Raw genomic sequence first — 23484 nt, 5'->3', positions numbered from 1 at the left:
GCTAGTGTTTAGAAGGAACTGTCAGAGTAGGGGACAACTGGTTAGTTCCACATTTCTGAAGAGATACCCAGGTCAAGGAGTGGGTGAGGGAAGACTGTATCATTGGTGCTGGTACTTGTTGGCCTGGCTAGTGTTAGTATTTTTCAGGAATTATGGTATAGCTGGTGCTGGCAATGGAATTCTTTCTTCCATTCTTCTACCTTCCAGCTGTACATGATTATTACTCATTGGCAGAACCTAACCTGGAAGCCGTTGGGCAAGGGAGTTTGGGATATGTAGTCTGCAGATTCTCAGTCCTTGCATCTTTGAGCAGAATACAGAAGGGTGGGCTTGAGGCTGATAGGCAGTAGGTAAATGACTAGAAAAGGGTAAAAGCTGGGCCTAATTACCATTTACCCATTTATCTGGGCCAATTGAATTAGGTATTTCTAATATCCACACTTTTTAGGTATTTATTTATTAGGAAACTGATAAATCAAGAAAAAAAAAAAAACAGCACCAACAGCTTGTCGTAATCTTCTTCATCTTTGGTCTGAAAGTGTACTTTTGTGGTCCAGCTGTATGGATGTGATGGATAGCAGTGGATATAATGGTAGCATTATATCCACTTTGATTCCACAGGTTGGCTTCTGTTGTTATGTGGTTTCTTCCTTCCCCACTTCAAGTTATTCCTAAGCCTGGGGGAAGGCTTAGGAATTTATAGACCTCAATGCGCCATGGAAATAAGCAGCATGTCTCCTGTAGCAGCTCTACTCTATGGCCAGAACTTATTTTTCCCCGGTTCTCTGGTCAAGAACAGGGGCATACTCTTCCACTGTGGCTACTTCATAAAACAAGGGCTCCCTTCTTACTGGATTTCTCATTACTGAGAATTGGGTGCTTACTATTTACGGACCCAACACATTCATTCTTTCTAGTATAGAAAAATACAGCAATACCTAGAACTAACACCTTATCCTCCAATGGAAATTAATCAGCAACAGAGCTCTTAGATACTCTCTATATAGGTATTGTGGAAACTAATTTTCTTTGGATAAGATGTTTCTTCTTGTCCATAATTTACTCTTAGAGACAAAATAATTTCAACTTGATAAGATCTATGGAAGGAGAATATAATTTAATGGGAAAAAATACATTATGCTAAAACTCAGAACTCGACTAGAGTTCAAGTTGTAGTGCTAACTTGACAGGTGGCTTGCATAAGTGATTTAGCCTTTTTGGGTTCCATTTTTCCAGTGAAGCGTTTATAAACTTGTTCATGCATGCATGCTTTGTCTTTCAGAAATAGAATAACGTTTGCAAAGTTTTGTTTTGTTTTTCTTTTTCCTAGCCCTTAGATTGAGAAAATACCTTAATTTTTACTGTGTCTTTTTATGGTTTGGGATTATATCACCATTCTTGAGGAATTTACAGTAACAGTCTGGACTCTTTCATTTAAGAGAATATGCACAGACATCACACTTTCTTGATTCTTAGATGAAATTTAGTTAAAAGTCCACATGTTCATTGGGAGAAATGGGAAGGTGAGAATGGTTGGGAAGAGAAGTAGAGGCAGACATTGTCTTTTTGTCAGTCTTTTTGATTTTAAATTATTTATCCATAACCTTTCTACCTGGCAGTTAATATTCTAACACTATAAACAAAATTTAATATAGAAAAAAATATTATGTTTTTCTTTTTGGCCTTTGCATGCCCTTATTTCAAAATAGATTTAAAATTCATGGCATATTATACTAGAAAACAAGTCTGTCAATGATCTAAGCTTCTATCTTTAGATACCAGGAAAAAAAGAGAAAATTAAACCTAAAGCAGGCAGAAGCAAGGAAATAAGAACAAAAATAAATGGAATTGAGAAGAACACTACAGAAAATCAGTCAAAATGAAGCTGATTTTTTTTTTTTTTTTTGACGAAGTCTCACTCTGTCACGCCAGCTGGAGTGCAATGGCACGATCTTGGCTCACTGCAACCTCTGCCTTCCAGGTTCAAGCGATTCTCCTGCCTCAGCCTCCTGAGTAGCTGGGACTATGGTCATCCGCCACCATGCCTCGCTGTTTTTTTTTTTTTTTAGTAGAGATGGGGTTTCACCATATTGTTCAGGATGGTCTTTAATTCCTGACCTCTGGTGATCCACCCACCTCGGTCTCCCAAAGTGCTGGATTAACAGTGAAGCTGATTTTTATAAAGATTAATATATTTGATAAACATCTAACTAGACTGATCAAGAAAAACAAGGAAGAGAGAAAACACAGATGCAAGAATCATCTGTAACCATCATTACAGATCACTACAGACATTACAAGTGTATAAAAGAATATTATAAGCAACTCACTGCCTATAAATTTAGAAGCTTAGGTGAAATTGACAAACACTTGAAAGTCATAAATTGCCAGAGCTTACTTGAAATAAATAACCTGAATAGTCCTATATTAGTTGACAAAATTGAATTCATAGGTTAAAAGTTTTCAATAGAGAAAACTTGAGGCCAAACTGGCAAATTCTACCAAATATTTAAGAAAAAAATAATAAGGCCGGGTGCAGTGGCTCATGCCTGTAATACCAGCATTTTGGGAGGCCAAGGCAAGCGGATCACTTGAGGCCGTGAGTTTGAGAACAGCCACAGTTGTGTTGGCCAGGCTGTTCTCAAACTCAGAATACCAACAAAGTTAGCCAGGCATGGTGGTATGCACCTGTAATCCCAGCTACTCGGGAAGCTGAGCCACAAGAATTGCCTCAATCTAGGGGCAGAGGTTGCAGTGAGCCAAGATTGCACCACTGCACTCCAGCCTGGGCAACACGGCAAGACTCTGTCTCAAAATAAACAAATAAATAAAAAGAAAAAGAAAGAATATACATTCTACACAAACTTGTCCAGAATACACAAGAGAAGGTGATATTTCCAACTAATTTATGTCACTTGCTTACCATGATATCAAAACCAGAAGAAAATATTACAAAAAAGAAAATTGCAGACCAGTATCCCTCATGAATATAGACTAAAAAATCCTCAACAAGTCCTAGCATATCAAATCCAACAATATATAAATTTTAAAAAGGATAATGTAGCATGAGTATGTGGGATGTATTTTGGGAATGCAAGTCTCCTTTGACGTTTGAAAATAAATCGGTGTTATTCATTTATATCAATAGGCTAAAGAAGAAAAACCATATAATCATTTCAATAGATGCAAAAAAAGCATTTGACCAAATTTAACATTCATTCTTGATAAATTTGACCAAATTCAGCATTCATTCATGATTAAAAAAACAAAACAGGAAAAACCTCTCAGCCAGCTAGGAATACAAGGGAGCTCTTAATCTGATAAAAAGTACTTATGAAAAACCTACAGCTAACATTTAACTTAAGAATGATAGATCCCAAGATTAGGAATAAGGTAGGGATATCTACTGCCATGACTCTTACTCAGCATAGTATTAGAGGTCTTACTGAGTGCAGTAGGCAAGAAAAAGAAATAAAAGACAAAAGAGATTGGAAAGGAACATATAAGACTATCTCTATTTGTAGAGATGTGATTATCTGTGTAGGAAACCCCAAGAAATCTACAAAACAAACAGAAAACTCTTAGATCTAATAAATTTTACAGTGTTAAAAGATACAAGCTCAATATGTGCACATCAGTTTTATTTCTATATATTAGCAATGAAAAACTGGAACTAGAAATTTTGAAACAAAAAAGCACCATAAAAGAAAACCATGAAATAGGCAGAAATCTAACAAATTGTGAGCTAGATATATACTTGGACATACTTGAAAACAGTAATCAAAGAAATCAAAGAAGAGAGAAATAAATGAAGATATATATCATGTTCATGGAATGAAAGTTTCAATATTGTTAAGATTTCAATTCTTCCCAAACTAATCTTAAAATTAGTGCAATTTCAATAAAAATATATCAGCAGACTTTTTGGTAGCAACCAACAAGCTGATTTTAAAATTTATATAGAAAGGCAGAGTAACTAGAATAGCCAAAACAATTTTGAAAGTGAAGAACAAAATGGGAAGACAAGCTACAATAATCAAAAGAGTACTGATACAAGGATAGACACTGAGAATTGTGGCACAGAACAGAGAGTTCAGAAATAGAGCCACACAATCTAAAGAGACATTTTCTAAAGAAGACATACAGATGGCCAAGTAGCACATAAAAATATGCTCAATATCATTAAGTATCTGGGAAATGCCAATCAAAGCTACAGTGAGATACCACTTCATACCCACTACGACGTCAATAATCACAAAGACAGATAATAACAAATGTTGGCAAGGATGTGGAGAAATTGAAAATGTAGCATAGCAACTGAAAGTCTCATATGTTACTGGTGGAAATGCAAAATGGTGCAGCCATTTTGGAAAATAGCCTGGTATTTGTCATAAAGTTGAAGATACTTCTTTCTTTTTTTTGAGACGGAGTTTCGCTCTTGTTACCCAGGCTGGAGTGCAATGGCGCGATCTCGGCTCACCGCAACCTCCGCCTCTTGGGTTCAGGCAATTCTCCTGCCTCAGCCTCCTGAGCAGCTGGGACTACAGGCACGCACCACCATGCCCGGCTAATTTTTTGTATTTTTAGTAGAGACGGGGTTTCACCATGTTGACCAGGATGGTCTCGATCTCTTGACCTCGTGGTCCACCCGCCTCGGCCTCCCAAAGTGCTGGGATTACAGGCTTGAGCCACCGCGCCCGGCCGAAGATACTTCTTATACCACCCAGCAATTCCAATCCCACTGCTGTGTATTTACCAAAGTGAAATTAAAACCTGTATGTGAATGTTTATGATAGCTTTGTTCATAATTGCCTCAAACTGCAAACAACCCAAATGTCCTTCAGAAGTAAATGGATCAACTATCTGTTGTATATTCATTTTATGGAATACCACTGAGCAGTTAAAAGAATGAACTGATAGACATCACAACTGACGGATCTCAAGTGCATCATGTTAAGTGACATAGCCAAAGTCAAGTGACTTAATACTATGTTATTCTATTTGTGTGAATTCTAGAAAAGCCAAAACTATCATCATAAGAAGCATGTTGGTAGTTGTCAATGACTGGTGATATTGACTACAATAGGGTCCAGGGGATTTGGGTATGGGGGGAATGATGGAACTATCCTATATCTTGGTTACGGTGGTGGTCACACATCTATATGCATTTGTCAAAACTCACAGAATTGTATACTAAAATCATGAGTTTTACTGTGTATAAGTTGTGCCTTAAATAAGTGGGAAGTCACAATTATTTGACTAGTAGTTGTCAAGTAATTGCTAGTAGTTACTGAAGTGAGAATAGTATCACTAAATGAAAAAAAGGAAAAAAAATGAAATGTATGTCTTATACATAGATGGCTATTTGAAGTGTGTTCTTTTTTCTTGTCAGAACAGTTCCTTCATTATACCTTCATACTCATTTTTCTCTCTTTATTTTGTAGTATTTATTATAGGGCTCTGTCTTGACTCACTTTTCTCTTCTTATCCTCCAAAGTTGCATCAAATGCACGTGACCTCCTTAAAGTCACTGTTGTTTTAGAGACATCTGCAGTGCCTAGAGTATAGTAGGTACTCAATTCGTATTTATTGACTGAATTTTTGGTTGAAGTATCTCTGACCATTACAGATTTCTGTCCAATTTTTAACATTTTATATATCTGTATTTGGTAGTTAATTATTTTTGTCTTCCATAATTTTTAATAAATCTAAGTTGTAATATTCTGTTAGATTATACATAGATTCATTTTTCTTATATCTGGCTTCATCTTGAATCCTGGGACTGTTACTTGACAACTTTGTGTCTTGATCATGTCATGGTGAGATATTTTGATTTAAACATTTTAAAGATATCATTCTGACTGCCGAATGAAAAGTGAATTTTAAGGGAAAAAAGATGGAAGCAGGCAGAATAGTTAGAATGCTATTGTAAATAATCCAGGGGAGAGATAAGGATGTCTTGCACTAGGCTGGTAGCAGAAGGTGACATGCAATCAAATTCTGAATATATTTTAAGAGAGGGCTGATAGTATTTGCTTCTGTTTTCTGTGTGGCCTGAGAAAAATAAATAACAGACCACTGATGTCAGTTTTTGGCCTGAGCTACTAGAAGACTTGCCATTTACCCACATATAGGAGAAGAAGAGGGATTTGGAGGATAAAACCAAGATTTTGGAGATGTTGAGATGCATTTTAGACATCCAAGTGACTGTGTCCATTAGTCAATTATATATTATATATAACAGAGAGTTTAAGGGAAAGATAGGGAAGGAAATATGAGTTTGGGAGTCATTAGTATATAGATAGTTTTTAAAGTGGTTAGAGTGAAATGGGCGAGATTACTTAGGGAGTGAGTTTAGATAAAGACATCATCCAAAGACTGCACCCTGGACCACTCCAGTGTTTGGGAGTTGGAAATACGAGGAGGATCATGCAGAGGAGCCCAAGAAAGCACAACCAGTGAGGTAGGAGAAGAATCAAGATAGAAATCAAGTTAACTGAGTCTATCAAGAAGGAGACAGTAATCAAGTACTGATAGGTCAAGTCCCATGAATCCTAGAATTCCATTGGGTTCACCAATCTAGGTGTCACTGGTGATCTTAAGAGCAGTTTCAATGGAGAGGCAGGAGTGAAAGCCCAGTTGGATTGGAAATCAGCAGATATAGATAGCTCTTAAAAATAGTTTTGCTATAGAGGGATGATAGGAAATGAGGACACATTAGTAAGTGGATGTGGGCTGAAAGTTTTTTTTATTAAAATGGGCAATATAGCATGTTTGTATGTTGTTGGAAAGGATGTTGTAGAGAAAATCTGCTAGTGTCAGAGGGAGAGGACATAATTGTAGGAGAAATTGATGAATAGGCAAAAGAAGATGTATATGTTGACTGGTGGAGGGGTAGAATTTAGGAGCAGAGATAGCTCATTGTAATAGAAGGAAAGGTGAGGTATGGCTACAAAGGTAATAACTGACAGTTAAGTGTACTTACTATGTGCCATGTTCTATTCTAAGCACTCTCCATGTGTTAGTGAACTTAATCATTGCAGCAGCTCTCGGAGGTAGGTACTATTATTATCTTCATTTTAGAGATGAGAAAACTGAGGCATAGCTATGTTAGGTAGCTAGTATAAAAATACATGAAACATAATGGCAGCAAGTAAGTAACTTGCTCAAGATCTCACAGCTGATAAGTAATTTGCCCATGATCATAGAGCCAGTAAATGACAGAGCCACTATTTGAATCGAGACACCCTGGCTTTAGAGTCAGAACTTTTTATTTGTTTGTTTGTTTGAGATGGAGTTTCACTCTTGTTGCCCAGGCTGGAGTACTGTGGTGACCTTGGCTCACTGCAACCTCTGCTTCCTGGGCTCAAGTAATTTTCCTCCCTCAGCTTCCCAAGTGGCTGGAATTATAGGCACATGCCATCATGCCCTGCTGATTTTTGTATTTTTAGCAGAGACAGGGTTTTGCCATGTTGGCCAAGCTAGTCTCCAACTCCTGACCTCAGGTGATCCACTAGCCTTCTTCTCCCAAAGTGCTGTGATTACAGGTGTGAGCCACTGCACCCGGCCATTAGAGCCAGAACGTTTTTAACCAGGTGGGCAGGCTGCCATTACCTACCTAAATATAGATAGGTTGCTAGATTCATTTTTATAAGAGCATGTGGGAGTTCTAGTGAGTGAGTGAATGAACTAGGAAAATTGATACCCAGGTAGTACTTGAAGCTTCTAATCATGAGTTTAAAGAGAGATTATGAGAATGCCAGTATGGTGGGTAAGAAAACAAAATATTTTGATGACTAAATAAACAACCACATAGAGATCTCCACTCAATTCTAAAATGCAAGATTTATCACTTGCTTCAATATAAATTTATGAGGCATCATCTTAGGCTCTTAGAAATACATAGAAAACAACATAGTTTCTACCTTTGAGGTTTATAATCAATGTGGGTGGGAATGCATACTCATAAGAGATTATTTAATAAAGTAACAAACACTGAGGCTGTTTCAAATTTCTTTATCATTTTTTCCTGTAAAATTATAAGTACATTCATTCATTCAACTTTTAAATTTTAATCATCTACTCTTTCTTAGGGACTTTAACAGACAGTGCTGATTTAAGGATGAGTGACAGATAGTTTCTACCGTCAAGGTTTACCATGTTATAGAGGCATGTAGACCTTTAAACAAAATTTTGATATAATAAATGAATCCTTCTATAAGCATTGTAGACCTAATGGAAATTTTTGAATGTACATAGAAGTAAAATAATACAGTGAAGCTTCATATGCCCACTGCCCAACTTCAATAATTATCAACGTAAAGACAATATTCAATAAATTTCTTTAAGCTGAGATTCCCCTTGGTGTTTTGTTTTGGAAGGTAATATTGGAGTAGGAAGAACACTGATTAACAGAGAAACTAATTGGGAGGTAATTGCATGGGTTGAGGATATCTGTAGCAAACTCACAGTCCCTGTGTATGGAGAGGAGGCTCCAAATGGAAAAAGACTTTTGAGGTAGAATTCACATAGTTTCTCAGCTGAAATTCAGTGTACATTGTTTTCAGAAATAAAATATTTCTAATAATCTTATTAATGGACTTTAAGAAATTATTTAGAAGTCTCAGGGAACTGTTTTTAAAAAACTAAGATAATTGATTCTTAGACCTTTAGAAAATTTGTTGGCTCTTTTACAATTCAATTTTTTTTTTTTTTACTTTGGGTCATTATAATTATGTCATGATATGAAAAAGATAACATTTGCGCAAACTACAAAAGTATAAACTGTGTCTTTTATACAAGGATTGTCAAAAATTTTTAATTGTGCTCAGAATTTCTTTTTGAAACATTCGATTTAGAAACTTCCTAAGTCTCAAGAATAATACGTAGGCATTTACATAAAGACATTTTTGTGATTTATGTAGGTAAAGCACCTGTCATATGGAGCCCTACACTTTGTGCTTTGGGGAAATATATAAACATATTTTTGAGACACAGTCTCACTCTGTTGCTAGGCTGGAGTGCAGTGGCACAATCTCGGCTCTCTACAACATCCGCCTCCTGGGTTCAAGTGATTCTCTTGCCTCAGCCTCCTGAGTAACTGGGATTGCAGGCACATGCCACCGCGCCCAGCTGATTTTTGTATTTTTGGTAGAGATGGGGTTTCACCATGTTGGCCAGGATGGTCTTGATCTCTTGACTTTGTGAACCACTCGCCTCAGCCTCCCAAAGTGCTGGGATTACAGGCATGAGCCGCTGTACCCGGCCTGGGGAAATATTTTTTAAAGTGATGAGACAGTATGTATTCTCAATGAAATTTTAAATGTGTTTGAAAATATTTTGAACTTAAATAGCTAGATCATTCTATTAAAAAAGCAAAACATGAACAAAGTCAGAATTCACATAATTAAATATGCTATCCGAAAGATGTAAAAGAAAAATATTTAAATGCTAATTTGAAATAATTAGAAAATAGAAAATAAAACTAAGAGCAGACAGTATAAAAAGTTCAGGAATGGAGATCTTTACAACAAATTGGAGTTAAAGGTACGTTGAAGAAATAACTACATGAAAAATGCAAGTGAGCTAAAGAAAGAAAGGTTGAGAGAGGAAAAAAAAACATTTGTGATGAGAGAACTTGTCAAAACAAAACTAAAAGTGTTAGCAAGGTTTCTTTTATATGTTGAATATGTTCAGAATGGTAGTGGTGATGATTTAACTACTAGTTATTTAAAAGATTTGAGGAATTAGGTAGAATAATATCTGGATAACTGCTTCAGGGTTTGAAATATGTGGAAAACTTGAAAAAGTTTAAAGACCAAAAAAAAAAAAAAAAGGTAATGCTCACTGTGACTACTTAGTCATAAGTCAACTTTTATCAGGAAGAGTATTATGCAGGAAGATTTTCTAACCAAAAAAATTAAGTGAACATCGGAGGATAAAATTGGGTATTGGATTATTACATCAAGTAAAATCACCTTCAAATTAGTCATTCTCTTTTATTGAATATGAGAAAATTGATACATATTTAATAGGCATTTTAATTATATTTTTGTGGCTATTCATTACTTATCAGAGTGGGAAAATGTATTTGAATCAGTATGCTTTTCATCTTCATAATGACCTTTATCTTTTTTTTGAAACATTTCTTAATGTAGGTATAATATATAACTTCTCTGTATCTAATGCTCATTATTGCGTGCTGGAGAAATTTCCAACCTTTCTTGATGCTACCTCATCTTTTAATTTCAGTTGTAGTTCTCTTGTCTTCTGGAGACAACTTTTTCAAATGGGTCTTGCTGCTGCCGTCATATTCTCATATCTAGTAGCCACCTACTTCTGCCTCCCCTCTATCAAAATTGCTGTAATTCCATTGGTGACTTTTCAGTGGTCACATTCAATGACTTTTGTCCCCCTCATCTCTTGCTTTTTTTTCCTTTTTTTGTTAGAAATAACACTTCCCCTTTGAAATTTTATCTCCCAGTAGACACCTTTAAAAGTAGAGTTCTTACACGCCTAAGTCATTTCAAGAAAATCCTCTTTGAAGGCAAAGAAAGTCCACTAGATGAGTCCATGACATTTTTTTATCCTATTAAATTCAATGAGAATGTTTGCTTCTAAAAAAGCATTCCTTTTTGTTTAGCTTTAGTAATTGACATATTCATTTTATTTCATAATTATATTCATTCCTTTATCAAAAAGGTATTTAATGCCTTTTATATGCGGGGCACTGTTCTAGGTGTTTAAGATATATAAGTAAAGAAGACAAATATTCTTGCCCTTGTGGAGTTTCTATTAATGCATTAAAACCTAGCCAATTACTGTATGATTAATACATAATTGGTTTATGTGTGACTTTAAAAATAATTGTATTAGGTATCCGTCTTGTTTCTAGGGTAGAGTTCAGCATGTATTAGAACTGATTGCCTATTTTCAAGTTCCTGTTAGCTGCAGTCAATGTATAAAAGCAATGGCAATGTGTAGTTACATTTCGATCTGAAATATTGAAAGCAATGATTATTTTTATAAATTTATTTTTTACTTATTTGGATCCTCTCTGATCATAGATATATGCTAGCAGCATCTGGCTTAATATTTATTAGTACCTCTCAAGTGATAGGATGCTGTATGTAATATGGTTATTGCTCTGCCATTACTTGGGATAACCAGTAAAACAAGGCTGTTAATCAAGCACTGTTATGAGTGACCCAGTTCTTTTTAAATGTCAGTCTTTAAAGATAAATAGTGCCTCAGTTTTTAAGAGAGGAGGAAAGATATTTTTGGTTATGCCTGGCTGAATAAGTGGCTGAGGATAAGCTAGAAACTGAATGTCAACTGAGTTGGGCTATCTTACGGTAAAGTATTCACTGGGAATTGTTGACTATTAAACTTAAGGAGTATGTATATATATGCGTGTATGCATGTATAGGAAGAGGTATTCAGACTTTAAAATATTAGTTAAATCATACAAAACGGTTTGAGCCTACTGAATATTTCATCAAACTGCTTGTTATTTTCATCCTGCCTACAATATTGGAAATACATTGTGGAAGGACCAGTAAATGTTAGGAGGCTGTTGTAGAGGTCTAGGGAGGATGAAGTTGGTTGCAGTCGAGATAGAAATGCATGAACTTGGTAGAGGTTGAGAAAATAAGATATATTAGACTTGGATTAGTAATAGATGATGGAGCAAAAATACCTCTAGGTTTCCTGTTTGGATGGATTGTGGTAATAGCCTCTTAGGTGGAATACCCTGGAAAATAACCAGGTTTAGGGAGAAGAAACTGAGTCAGACTTGGACATTTTGATTTTGATGTTCCTTTGAGCTTCTGGAACTCAGGATACATGTTTATAGGTGATAATGCATACAGACAAGAAAATGAAAGAGATCACTGAGGGCAAGAGTAGAAAGACAGGACTATAAGCACTTAAGAGGTTAGTAGAGGAGAAACAATCAACAATGGAGTTCGTGAAGGTGGATAAAGAGGTAGTACTTTGTCACTGAAGCCAAGGAAAACAGAGTGGTCAACAGTGAAAGGACTGAAAATATGTCTTGAATCCAGTGGGGCCTGGAGGGAGGTCATAGGTCATTTAAGTGAAAACTTTTCAAGGAGAGATGCAGAATCCATACTGAACTGAATTGAGAAAGGAGTTGGAGGGGAGGAAATAGAGATTGTGCTTCTATACCAACTCTTGAAATTTGTTGCACAGGCTAAGTGTATGATGGAGAATTACACATGGCATTGAAAAAGGGATTTTTAAAAATGTTTTTAATTTTTAAATTTTGAGACAGTGTCTTACTCAGACTCCCAGGCTTGTGTGATCTTAGCTCATTTAGCTCTGGGACTGGCTCAGGTGATTCTCCCACTTCAGCCTCCCAAGTAGCTGGGACTACAGGCATGTGCCACCATGTCTGGCTAATTTTTTGTATTTTGTTTTTTTGTAGAGATGGGGTTTTGCCATGTTACCCAGTCTGGAACTGGTCTGAACTCCTGGGCTCAAACAGTCTGCCTGCTTTGGCCTCCCAAAGTGCTGGGATTACGGACATGAGCCACTGTGCCCAGCCAAGAAAGGATTCTTTTACATGGAGTTTTAATTAATTTAATTCATTGGAGTTTTAATAGCTGTGGAGTCATAGTGATGACTTGCTGATCTCTATATAACTTGTAACATATACTAAATTTAACTATTTTGGATTTCCCTTACATGATATTATAAATTATGGGACTAATAATTCAGAGTATTTTGCATTGAATTTCAGAGGAAATGAGCTTTGCTCTTCACTGCTTTTAATTAACCCAGTTTTCTACACTAAAAGTACAGAAACTTAGCTACCCTTAAACCATATGTTTTTCCTATTCAAAAGTATAATCCGAGCCAAACATTAAATTACAAAAAGATTCCTTCATAACTGATCCTGGCTCTCTTGTGGCATACTATTCTTTGTCAAATAGTTTATTCAGGTGGAAGTCTTCTCAAGAATAATTAATACTTTTCCTCTACATTACATATTTTGTGAAACATAATTATCTATGATGTTTTTCCAAATTAATTAAAATTATGTTTTAATTTAAAGCTATGAGAAGAGTTTAAAGAATTGAAATGACTTTTTGTGTTTTATGATTACAAAAGAATTTTAAATCATTATAAATATTTCAGCAGCATAGGAAAACAAAAGGGCCGCTTTCTATCTTAATTCTATTACACAGATATTTTGGAGTATGTTCTATATTATTTTTCTAGGCATGTCTAAAAGCAGGTTTCAAAGTAGTGGGTATGTATGTGTATTTAAACTAACACCTATTTACTAATTTGAAACTTGCTTTTGTCATTTTGCAGAATAACTGTTATTTTAAGGTATTGTAGCATATTTAATCATATAAGCTCTACCTTTTTCTAATTTATTTTTGCTTCAAGCCCATCAGTATTATCAGCTTAGTTTCTCTAAGCCAACAATACAAAAGTTTAGTTAGAAAAGTCTAAAATAAACCATTGAATCTGATGGTTTAATGGGATGAGTTTACCTGAACTTGTTTCAGTTGTGGAAGTTATAGTTTTTTCTGAGGTAGCCCGATTATGACAGTATGGGGAAAGCAAGGAATATATTTTCAGAGGAAGGTATGCCACTACTGGGGTCTGAGCTAGAGGTGGAAGAGTGTGTATCATCTAGTCAAGTTGGTGGGAGGCCACTTTTAGAAAATAGACACGTGGATTCTATGACTTTTGAGGCTCAAAACTTGAAACCAGGGCCTGGGATGTTAGATCAAACCAGAGTACATTGTCAAGATTTGGAATCCCAGTGGTTGCACCAGAGTGAGCTGTAAGAGATAAAAAGCAAGCAGCAAATAAAGCCAAGTCTGAGCAAAAAGGCATAGAATATAGTTCCAGGTTTAAGCTAGGCACCAGGAAAAAGATGATAAATGAAATTACATTCACTATATTGAGATAAGCAATTCAGTTTCTTGGTCACATGGACATAGTAGCATGTTTACTATGTTGTGATCATTGATTTTAGGAGGAGAGATCTGTGCCTTTGTTCTGATGCTGCATACCCTTGGGATTTGGTAAAGCCTGAAAGTATATGTTGCTTCTCCCGCAAGGTGGAGTTTTGTAGGTTCTGGTGATTGTAGGAAAGGGCTATGTCCTTCCTTTAGTGAGCACTTGCTGTTGAGAGACAAATTCAGACACATAAACAATAATGAACTCTTCTTACTGGAAAACCTGTCTTAGGTAATTTTAACTTGGAAGATCATTGATATCTAAGTTTATGCTAGAACAAAGAATTCCAAGTAGATCATCAAGAGATAGGGCTTCCTGGAGGACCTTTGAGCCAGGATGTGGTGCCATGTAAAACTTGAGTATAATTTATATGCCTTATGCGTCCTGTACTGTGGAGCCTGGTTTTGGCACTTGGCCTAGCTCAGCTTGGCCTCAGAGAAGGGGATATAGTTAAGGTGTAACAGGCCTATGATCCATTTCAGCATCGTTTCCTGAACCCATTCCCTGCCACACATCATTGTCCAACTTGCTGTACATTCATTTCAGGGAATTCACATGGTTCTTTTTATGCCTTGAAATGTTGCCTTGAATTATATAACTAGCACATTAATTATTATGAATAAGTTCATAGGATGATTTTTAAAAGTAAATGAGAGGAAGAAAAAACTTTTCCTGGAGGTGGAATTACCAGGCTCACCAATAAAGAAGATGAGAAGAAAAGTTGAAGATATAATTGAGCTTAAGTAGTACTACTGTTTAATGCCCTGTCCCCAAACATTTTTCTCTTGACCCAGGCTTACACTTTTATATAAACTAATATATTTTTCATAGCAACTGCAGCTCAGGAGTTGTAAAGGGAGTGTGAATGGATTATTTTCTTGTCTTCTTAGGCACAATAACCTTGGTGCACGACCGAAAGGACTATCTACTCTGGTGAAGAGTGGCGTCCCCGAAGCATTGAGAGCAGAGGTATGGCAGTTACTGGCAGGCTGCCATGACAGCCAGGCAATGCTGGATAGATACCGAATTCTTATCACAAAGGTAGGAAGTTCTTTTTGTGTTATTTTCATTGGATGACCTATGAAATAAATTCAGTTTTCATAGCTCTCATAAGTCATAAATGCTTTGAGCTTCTTCATGAATCTGTTGAGGTTGTGAAGTCAGTACTTCTGCCTTTTGTTCTGAACACTTGTGGTGGTAAACAATGCACTTAGTCATCTATGAACACTGTATACCTTGGCTTTCATTTTTGTCATTCAACTGATTTTATAATAGCTATTTACCAAATTGGAATATATTTATATTTCAGGTATTTTCTAACTTTTCAATTATCCTTCTTTAATTGTATGAGATTTATATAGTTATAATCATACGTAGTTACTATAGTGTAATTTAAAATAAAATTAAAATAAAATTAAAAATCGTAATGTACTTATGTCACCTTACATTTAGGTGATGTGGGTACTTGCTCTTTTTCTGTCAGGGGCCCTTGGTTCCACTGTAAATTCTGTTGCTTATCTCTAAATACCTGGTTTTAGAACATAAGTAAAGGCAAGCGTTGGCCTTGACCCTAGACTCACCACCCTAGGTCTCGCCACCTAATTGCTTAATCTACTCTAAATACTTCATTTTTAAATAATAGTAATTTTTTTTTTATTTTAAAAAAACCTCTTTTCATAAATAACATTTTTATAATCAAGATTTTGTTCCTCAGACTATATGAACTTTTAACTTTTTATCCACTGTTTTCTTTCCTTTTTGCCTCATTCCCTTCCATAAATACTTTCCAAGTGCCTAATATAATTAGTCACTGCTAAATTCAAGTTTAAAAAAAAAAAAACAAAAAAACTTTAACCTTTTTTTTTAAAGATTGATGGCCTCTACATTGGAATATGTAAGATGATCCATTGGTATGTGGGAAAAAATGTCTGAAGTTCCATTTGTATTTTTTTTTAAATAAGTACACCAAAGGAAACTAAGCTGTACTAATATTTGGTGTGCCATATTACTGAGGCTTTATGAAGTCCCTGGGCCCAGTGACCACTTGTCTCAGGTGGTTTGAGAGTGACCTCAGGGAAGAATGGAACATGCACACTTTGGAGGAATAATTGTGGGGTCCATACTCGTATATTAATTTCCACAATGTTACAGTTTTCTTGCAGTTTGCATGTGTTAGATTAAGTAGATTTACAGGTAATCTAGTTTTAACTTAATCCTCATAAGATGTGTGATTGGTTTAAAAAGATTGCTGTTGCAGGATGCTGCATATCAGGTTACTAAAAAATTTAATTAATATTATAATAATGACAAAGTAAATATGTTTGGAAGCAAACTCACAGAGATGGACATTTTGTAACATTTGGCAATTTAAACACCTCTGTGATTTTTTTCATTGGAAAAATATGCATCACTATAAAAACTCGTACATCTTCACACTTAAAAACCTGGAATCAGAAATTTTAAATATGTTTAAAACTTATACAAGTAGTTGCAGAGAATCTGGAACTGATTGTTAAAAGCATATAAACACAACACTTTCTGATTTATTCATATGAATACCTAGAAGTTGTTATGGTAGCATGTGCCTGGAGTCTCAGCTATTGAGATGCTGAAGTGGGAGGAGGACTTGAGGCCAGGAATTAGAGGCTATAATGTACCTATAACTAGTCACTACTCTCTGGCTTGGGCAACATAGTGAGACCCTGTCTCTAAAAAAAAATAAATAAATAAAGACTACCTAGAGAAAGTAGATATTTCCTAGTCAAATTTCAACAAAATGATTGATGAGTGAGACTGAAAAAATGATATATGTCTACTTGGGTCTGTGGATCTTTGTAAGTCTTTTTTAGATACGATAACAAAACCATGAATCAAAAAACTGATGCAGAAACAAGTTTTCATTGTTGTTTTGTAAACTGCTATAACAAATATATTAAAAATAGTGACCCATATTTTATGATTATTTTCATATAAAATGTTTAGAATAGGCAAGCCTATAGAAACAGAAAGTAGACTAATGATTGCCAGGGGTTGGAGGAAGGAGGAATTGGGAGTCACTGCTAGCAGATATGAGATTTGTTTTTAGATGATGGAAATATTCTAGAATTAACTAGTGGTGACAGTTGCTCAACATTATGAATATGCTAAAAAACTTCTGAATAGTACGCTTCAAAATGGTGAATTTTATGTTACATTTATCACAATAGAAAAATTTCACAAAATAAAAAAATAATGACCTATATTCAATATTGAATAGTATTTTGTAGCATTTTCAATTATCTTTTTTTTACATCCTGTCTAAATTTCCATGCTTTATAATATCCATGATATGTTAGTATAGTAGCTCTTGTACATGATAAATATATATATATGTTAGATGTTTATGCCTAGAAGTTTTTATCGATGGAGTTGATAAAAATTTTATTGATGGATTGAAATGTTCAGAGACCATAACTCTGGGTGTCAGGTCACTTTTTCATGTAAATAATAAACTGTATACCTTCATTGGCTGCCATGAGGTAGGAGGTACTGCCATACCCCCTTTTTCACTAAGAGGCTTTCATGATTCATACCTTTTAAAACTTCAAGGTTGGGGAAAAATGTAAAGAATACCATTCCACAATATTCTTTATGAATTCTTGATAAACAGTGTATGTTCATATAGTGAGAAAATTTTTATCGTTTATACCAAACACCGTGGTAGTTTTAACTATACAACTCGCAAAAAAAAAAAAAAAAAAACTTTAAGATCAAGAGATAGAGCTGGGCTCAGTGGCTCATGCCTGTAATTCCAACAGTTTGGAAGGTCAACGTGGGAGGATGGCTTGAGCCTAGGATTTCAAGACCGGACTAGGCTACATAATTAGACCCTGTCTCTACAAAAAAAAAAAAAAAGAAAAAAGAAAAAAATATATGGTTGCACATACTTGTAGTCCCAGCTCTTTCAGAGGCTGAGGTGGAAGGATTGCTTGAGCCCAGGAGATGGAGGCTGCAGCAAGCTGTGACTGTGCCATCACAGTTGAGCTGGGGTGACAGGGGGAGACCCAGTCTCCCAAAAAAAAAAAAACCCACAAAAAACAGAATGGTAAAAGGCATTTTCATTGAGTAAAATATATGGAAGATACTTGGAGGCTGAGAAATTACATTTTTTAGATTTCTTCCCTCTGGAGTTCTAGATGTGATTCACTTTCTGCCAGTGAAGACTGCAGTATTTTTTTCTGGCAGTGTGGTTGACAGATACTGGGACTTCACCAGTTGTGAGGTTTTGCATCTGTTTCTGGGCATTTCATTCTCAATCACTTGCCTTCACTCAGGGTTCCTGATTACTGTGGTTTCCTATCCTGAGTGGCCACAGCAACCTCCTGTTTCTCTGGACTGTAGCTGTGGTGACACACCTAAAGTGCTGGAAGGGCAAAAGACTGCTACAGCAGGATCTTCAGTCTTCAGTCTTTTGCTCTTCCAGCTCTTTCAGTGTTTAAGGACCTTCATTCCTGCATTACATCTTTTTTGAAATAGTTTCCCTGACTAAACCCTGTCTGATACACTTGGCATATATTTTTCTCCTCATTGTCACAAGATGGCTTTCCTACATCCAGCATTACATTTAGAAAAGAAGAAGGGAAAAACAAAGCCTACTCAAGGTTGCCAAACTTGAGGCTAAGGGCCGAGTCCTCCAGACTGCCAGCTTTTTCAAGACTTCTGACACCAGCCACAATTGGGGGGTTCTTAATGCCATACTGACTTCAAAACAACTAGATTCAAACTTGTAGGTCCTCACAGACTTCCTCAGGTTTGATAATTTGCAAGAATAACTCACGGAACTCAGTAAAGTGCTATACTTACAATTATAGTTTTATTTAACAGCAAAAAGATATAAATCTGAACCAGCCAAAGGAAGAAATGTATAGGGGAGAATGTGGGACTGGGAGAGTTCCAAATGTGAAGCTTCCATTATTCTTACAGATTTGTTACCCTCCTGGAATCATCCTTAAGGACTCATTACCTGCCTAGCATTAATGTATAGCAATATATGCTTGGAGTTTTGCCAACCAGGAAGCTCACCTAGTTTTGGTGGCCAGAGTTTTTATTGGAGTTTTATTACATAGGCATCATTGATTGGATCATTACCTACCTGGTAGAACTCAGTCTCCAGGTTCCCCTTCTTTCCTCTCCAGAGGTTGGGCTGTTGGATTGCTCAAAGCCCCAATACTGTAATCACATGGTTGGCCTTTGTGGTTTGGCCAGCCTATGCCACGAGTCTTCTTCTTAGTGTAAACTATCTGGGGGCTTACCATGAATTATCTGATTAACATATACTATCAGATGTGGTTAGAGGGGCCCACCACAAATAACAATCCTGTTATTCAGGAAATTTCAAGGGTTTAAAGGTTACCATCCATGAGCTGCAGCAAAGGCTAGACCTCTCTATCACTCTTTAAAAGAGTTTTCCTTAAGCACCGAACAACTCCATCTATATATTCTTGACGAGAATTCTGTTAGATGGCTACTAACTTCAACTAGAAATTTTTTTTATATATAGACACATTGATTTACTCCTCCACCCCCCAAATCTAGGCTTTTTGTAAAGAGAAAAGAGAAAATAGGTATTGAATAGAGAACTACCTTTCTGTTCCCCAGTTGCCTCTTAATAGTGGCACTGTTAAGATCTATTACAAAATAAATTATTCTAAAAATAGATGTAAACTTCATTTATTGTAGAACTGTAAATATTTACTAATTGCCACTTGAGATTAACTAGATTAACTAGCAATGTATAATTTAGGTAATATAATAAATATTTTCACATTCAGCTTATAAATCTATGACAGCTTAAAGATTTTCATGTCTATTGTCAATACAGTTATCAAAAACAACATTTTCATACAAACAATATAGAAATGTGTGGCTCTAATCATGTATGTTTATTCAAGATCTCAAATCATAAGACTTCTTTGACAGAAAGTACAGGGTATATTTAATTTTGTTGTCTTCCTTGCATTATAGGCAAAGATGATAATAAGATGAATACTGCTATTATTTCTAAAAATGATTTTTTCCTTTCTCTGTCTTTGGGGTAGCAACGTTGTTTGGTGGAAAATACATTTGAGCTTAATAGTCATTCAGTGGAAAGAGCATGAACACTCAGAGGATTTTCTGTAAGAAGTACCTGCATATTTGACATCTGTTGGTCATGGTTCAGCAGCTGTTTGTCCTTTCTTTCGGTCTAGTTAATTTTTTCTGTCTTATTAAAGGAATGGCAAGATTTCAGGTTAGTTAATGAAATGGTTCAGCTTGAACAAACAGTTGCTTTATAAAAACCCTAACAGAGGCCTCAGATTACGCAGGGAAGAAGGAATATGAAGTATTTTATATTAGTCTATTCTCACACTGCTATAAGGACCTGCCTGAGACTGGGCAATTTATAAAGGAAAGAGGTTTAGTTGACTCACAGTTCCACAGGGCTGGGAGGCCTCAGCAAACTTACAATCATAGTGGAAAGGCAAGGAAACACATCCTTCTCATGGCACCAGGAAGGAGAATAATGAGCAGGGGAAATGCCAGATGCTTATGAAACCATCAGATCTTGTGAGAACTCACTGTCACGAGAACACCATGGGATAAACTGCCCCTGTGATTCAGTTATCTCCACCTGGTCCCTCCCATGACATGTGGGGATTATGGGAACTATAATTCATATGAGATTTGAAAACCATATCATATTTACAGAAAACTTACTTAAGATTTGGCTTCCATGAAAAAGTAGTCTACCACTTAATTCTATAGTAGGAAAGTAGTAGTTCAGAATTTGAAGCCACAAATTACATTCTGAAGCATTCTTTCCAGGGATGGCAAACATACAACCAGCAGGCTAGGTAGAGCCTACAAATATGCTTTGTACAGCTATCAGTACATCAAAGACTGGTATACACTTGTGGATGAAATTTGTACTTTCTTTTGACATGGGCATATTACCCTATTATTTACTCTCTATCTTTTATACATTTTAATGCTTATTTGGGCCTCAAATATATTTGATTTTGTGACTCCATTATAATACTGTGTCAGCAGCCATTGCTTGCCTCAGAGGAGGGGGCTATCACATTGTGTTTGCAATTGATTAATGTCTACTTCCCCAGCAGACTTTAAAATCCAGAGGAGCAAAGACCACAGCTGCATTGCTCTTTATCAGACAGCCTATGCCTGGCATAGGACCTCACACATTCTAGATGATAAATAAAATTTTTGTCCCTCCTAAAAGGGGCATAAGGTAATTAGTTGACTTATTTATATAGTTGTTTATTCTTCTGTTCTTTTCCATCAGATATAGGCTTATATTGTGTTAGGTCCTGGATAAAGCTTGTAAATTATGAAGCAATGTCTTTTTCATAGGAAACCTATTCATCTTGCTGGGAAGAGCTATAAGCAATGGTCAATTTGAGCAGCAGATCCTGGCGAACTAACCTCTGCTGTTTTTACCAGGGAGGAGGTGGGAGCTCTTAAGAATTACTACCCTAGAGAATTTTGCAATAATAGTGAGACATGTTGACTGAGTCACCTGGAATCATGGTAGGTGAGTGACTGACCTAACATGGTAGGATAGACAGTAATATTGAACACAGAATAGGGTCGGGATTACAGTGTAGAACAATTATACTCTATATGGTCTTGTTGGTTTTATAATCTATAGAAAATAAAGTTCTTCCTATCATTTTGACTGGTAGGAAATGACTCTAGGGACCAAAGTTTAAAAAAGGGTGAAAATCTCTAGATGAGATTCAAATAAAAATGAATCAGGTTAGGAGCTGTAGACCAACTGGTAACCTCAGTCAGGATCCAAGGACCAAGTAGGACCAGTCAGAATATCATGTGTAAATCCATGGAGAATTATGTTGAATTACTCTCCACTTCAGAAGGAGCTTTCAGGTACACCTTGCCTTGTTAATAGTGGTAGCTTCACTTAAGGAGGAGATTTTAGTGCTCACTATGCAGAAAGACCCTGTGTTCGAATATCAAATTCTACCACACTAGTTTGTGACCTTGGGCAAGCTCCTTAACTATCTTCAGTCTTAATTCCTTCTTTTGTAAAATAAGCATAATAATATGTGTCTTAAAGGATTGTTGGGCAGCAATCCAAGATGGCCAAATAGGAACAGCTCTGGAGTGCAGTTCCTAGCGAGAATGCAGAGGGTGAGTGATCACTGTATTTCCAAATCAATTTTTACTGCTCACAGACCAGAAGATTCCTGGGCGGAAGAGCGCCATGAGTCTCCAGCACAGCTGTTTCAGCCGGTGCAGTGGGTCTCTATGCAAAAACTCACACAAATCTGGGCAATCATTTCAACTGGTGCCTGGAATGCCTGGGAGACAGAGCTGCCCATTCAACTGAAAAAAAGGGGGCTGAAACAGGGAGCCAGGTGATCTGGCTCAGGAGGTCCCTCTCTACCACCACCCCCGCAAAGACCAGCAATCTGAAACGCTCTGCACTGAGAATTCCACAGCAAGCACAGCTGGACCCGGAATGGTCCCGCTCTGTGGGGGGAAGGGCATTTGCCAATACCGAGGCAATCCGCCATTACCGAGGCAGTCCGCCATTACAGAGACAGTCCGCCATTACAGAGACAGTCCACCATTACTGAGGCAGACTGCTGTTACTGAGGCAGTTCTAACTATACCTCTACAAACAAAACTGCAAGGAAGTTCACACAGCAGCAGGGCAGAGCCCATGGAAGCTCAGCAACACCTCTGCTGGCAGACTGTGATTAGGCTAACACCTTGCTGGGCAGGGCATCTCTGAAAAAAGGCAACAGCACTGTCACAAACTTATAAATAAAGCCCCACCTTCCCAGGACAGAGCACCTGGGAAAAAAGGCAGTTATGAGTTCTACTCCAGCAGACTTAAACGTACCTGCCTAGCAGCTCTGCATGGAACAACGGAGCTCACAGCTGAGCACTTGAGCTCCTGTAAGGGACAGACTGTCTCCTCAAGCAGCTCCCTGACCCCCGTATATCCAAAGAGATACCTCATAAAGGAATGCTCAGGCTGACATCTAGCGGTATCCTTCTGGGACAAAGATAACAGAAGAAGAAACTGGCAGCAACCCTTACGGTTCTGCAGCCACCACAGGTGATCCCCAGGCAAGCAGGGTCTGGAGTGGACCTCCAGCAGTCCTACAGCAGAGGGGCCTGACTGTTAGAAGAAAACTAAAAAACAGAAACAACTTCATCATCAACAAAAAGGACATCCACTGAGAGACCTCATCTGAAAGTCACCAACCACAAAGACCACAGGTAGATAAATCCACAAAGATGGGAAGAAACCAGCACAAAAAGGATGAAAACACCCAAAACCAGAATGCCTCTCCTTCTCCAAGGGATGACAGCTCCTCATCAGCAAGGGAACAAGGCTGGATGGAGAATGAGTCTGATGAATTGACAGAAACAGGCTTCAGAAAGTAGGTAATAACAAACTTCTCTGAGCTAAAAGAA

The 23484-nt window shown here is 36.8% G+C and overlaps 1 protein-coding gene across 3 annotated transcripts in view; it reads left to right on the top strand.

Moving 5' to 3' along the window:
• RABGAP1L (RAB GTPase activating protein 1 like) overlaps window positions 1-23484 on the top strand; it is a 741733-nt gene that overhangs the window by 207078 nt on the left and 511171 nt on the right. For all 3 annotated transcript variants that reach the window (XM_017529899.2, XM_037739059.1, XM_017529900.2), the window contains one exon: window positions 14889-15039. In XM_017529899.2, the coding sequence (XP_017385388.1) occupies window positions 14889-15039 (151 nt within the window). The remainder of the gene's footprint in view (window positions 1-14888; window positions 15040-23484) is intronic.

Source organism: Cebus imitator, unplaced genomic scaffold (genome assembly GCF_001604975.1).
Source record: "Cebus imitator isolate Cc_AM_T3 unplaced genomic scaffold, Cebus_imitator-1.0 Scaffold62, whole genome shotgun sequence".
In the NCBI taxonomy this organism is placed as follows: domain Eukaryota; kingdom Metazoa; phylum Chordata; class Mammalia; order Primates; family Cebidae; genus Cebus; species Cebus imitator.
This window is presented reverse-complemented; position numbering and strand designations above follow the sequence as displayed.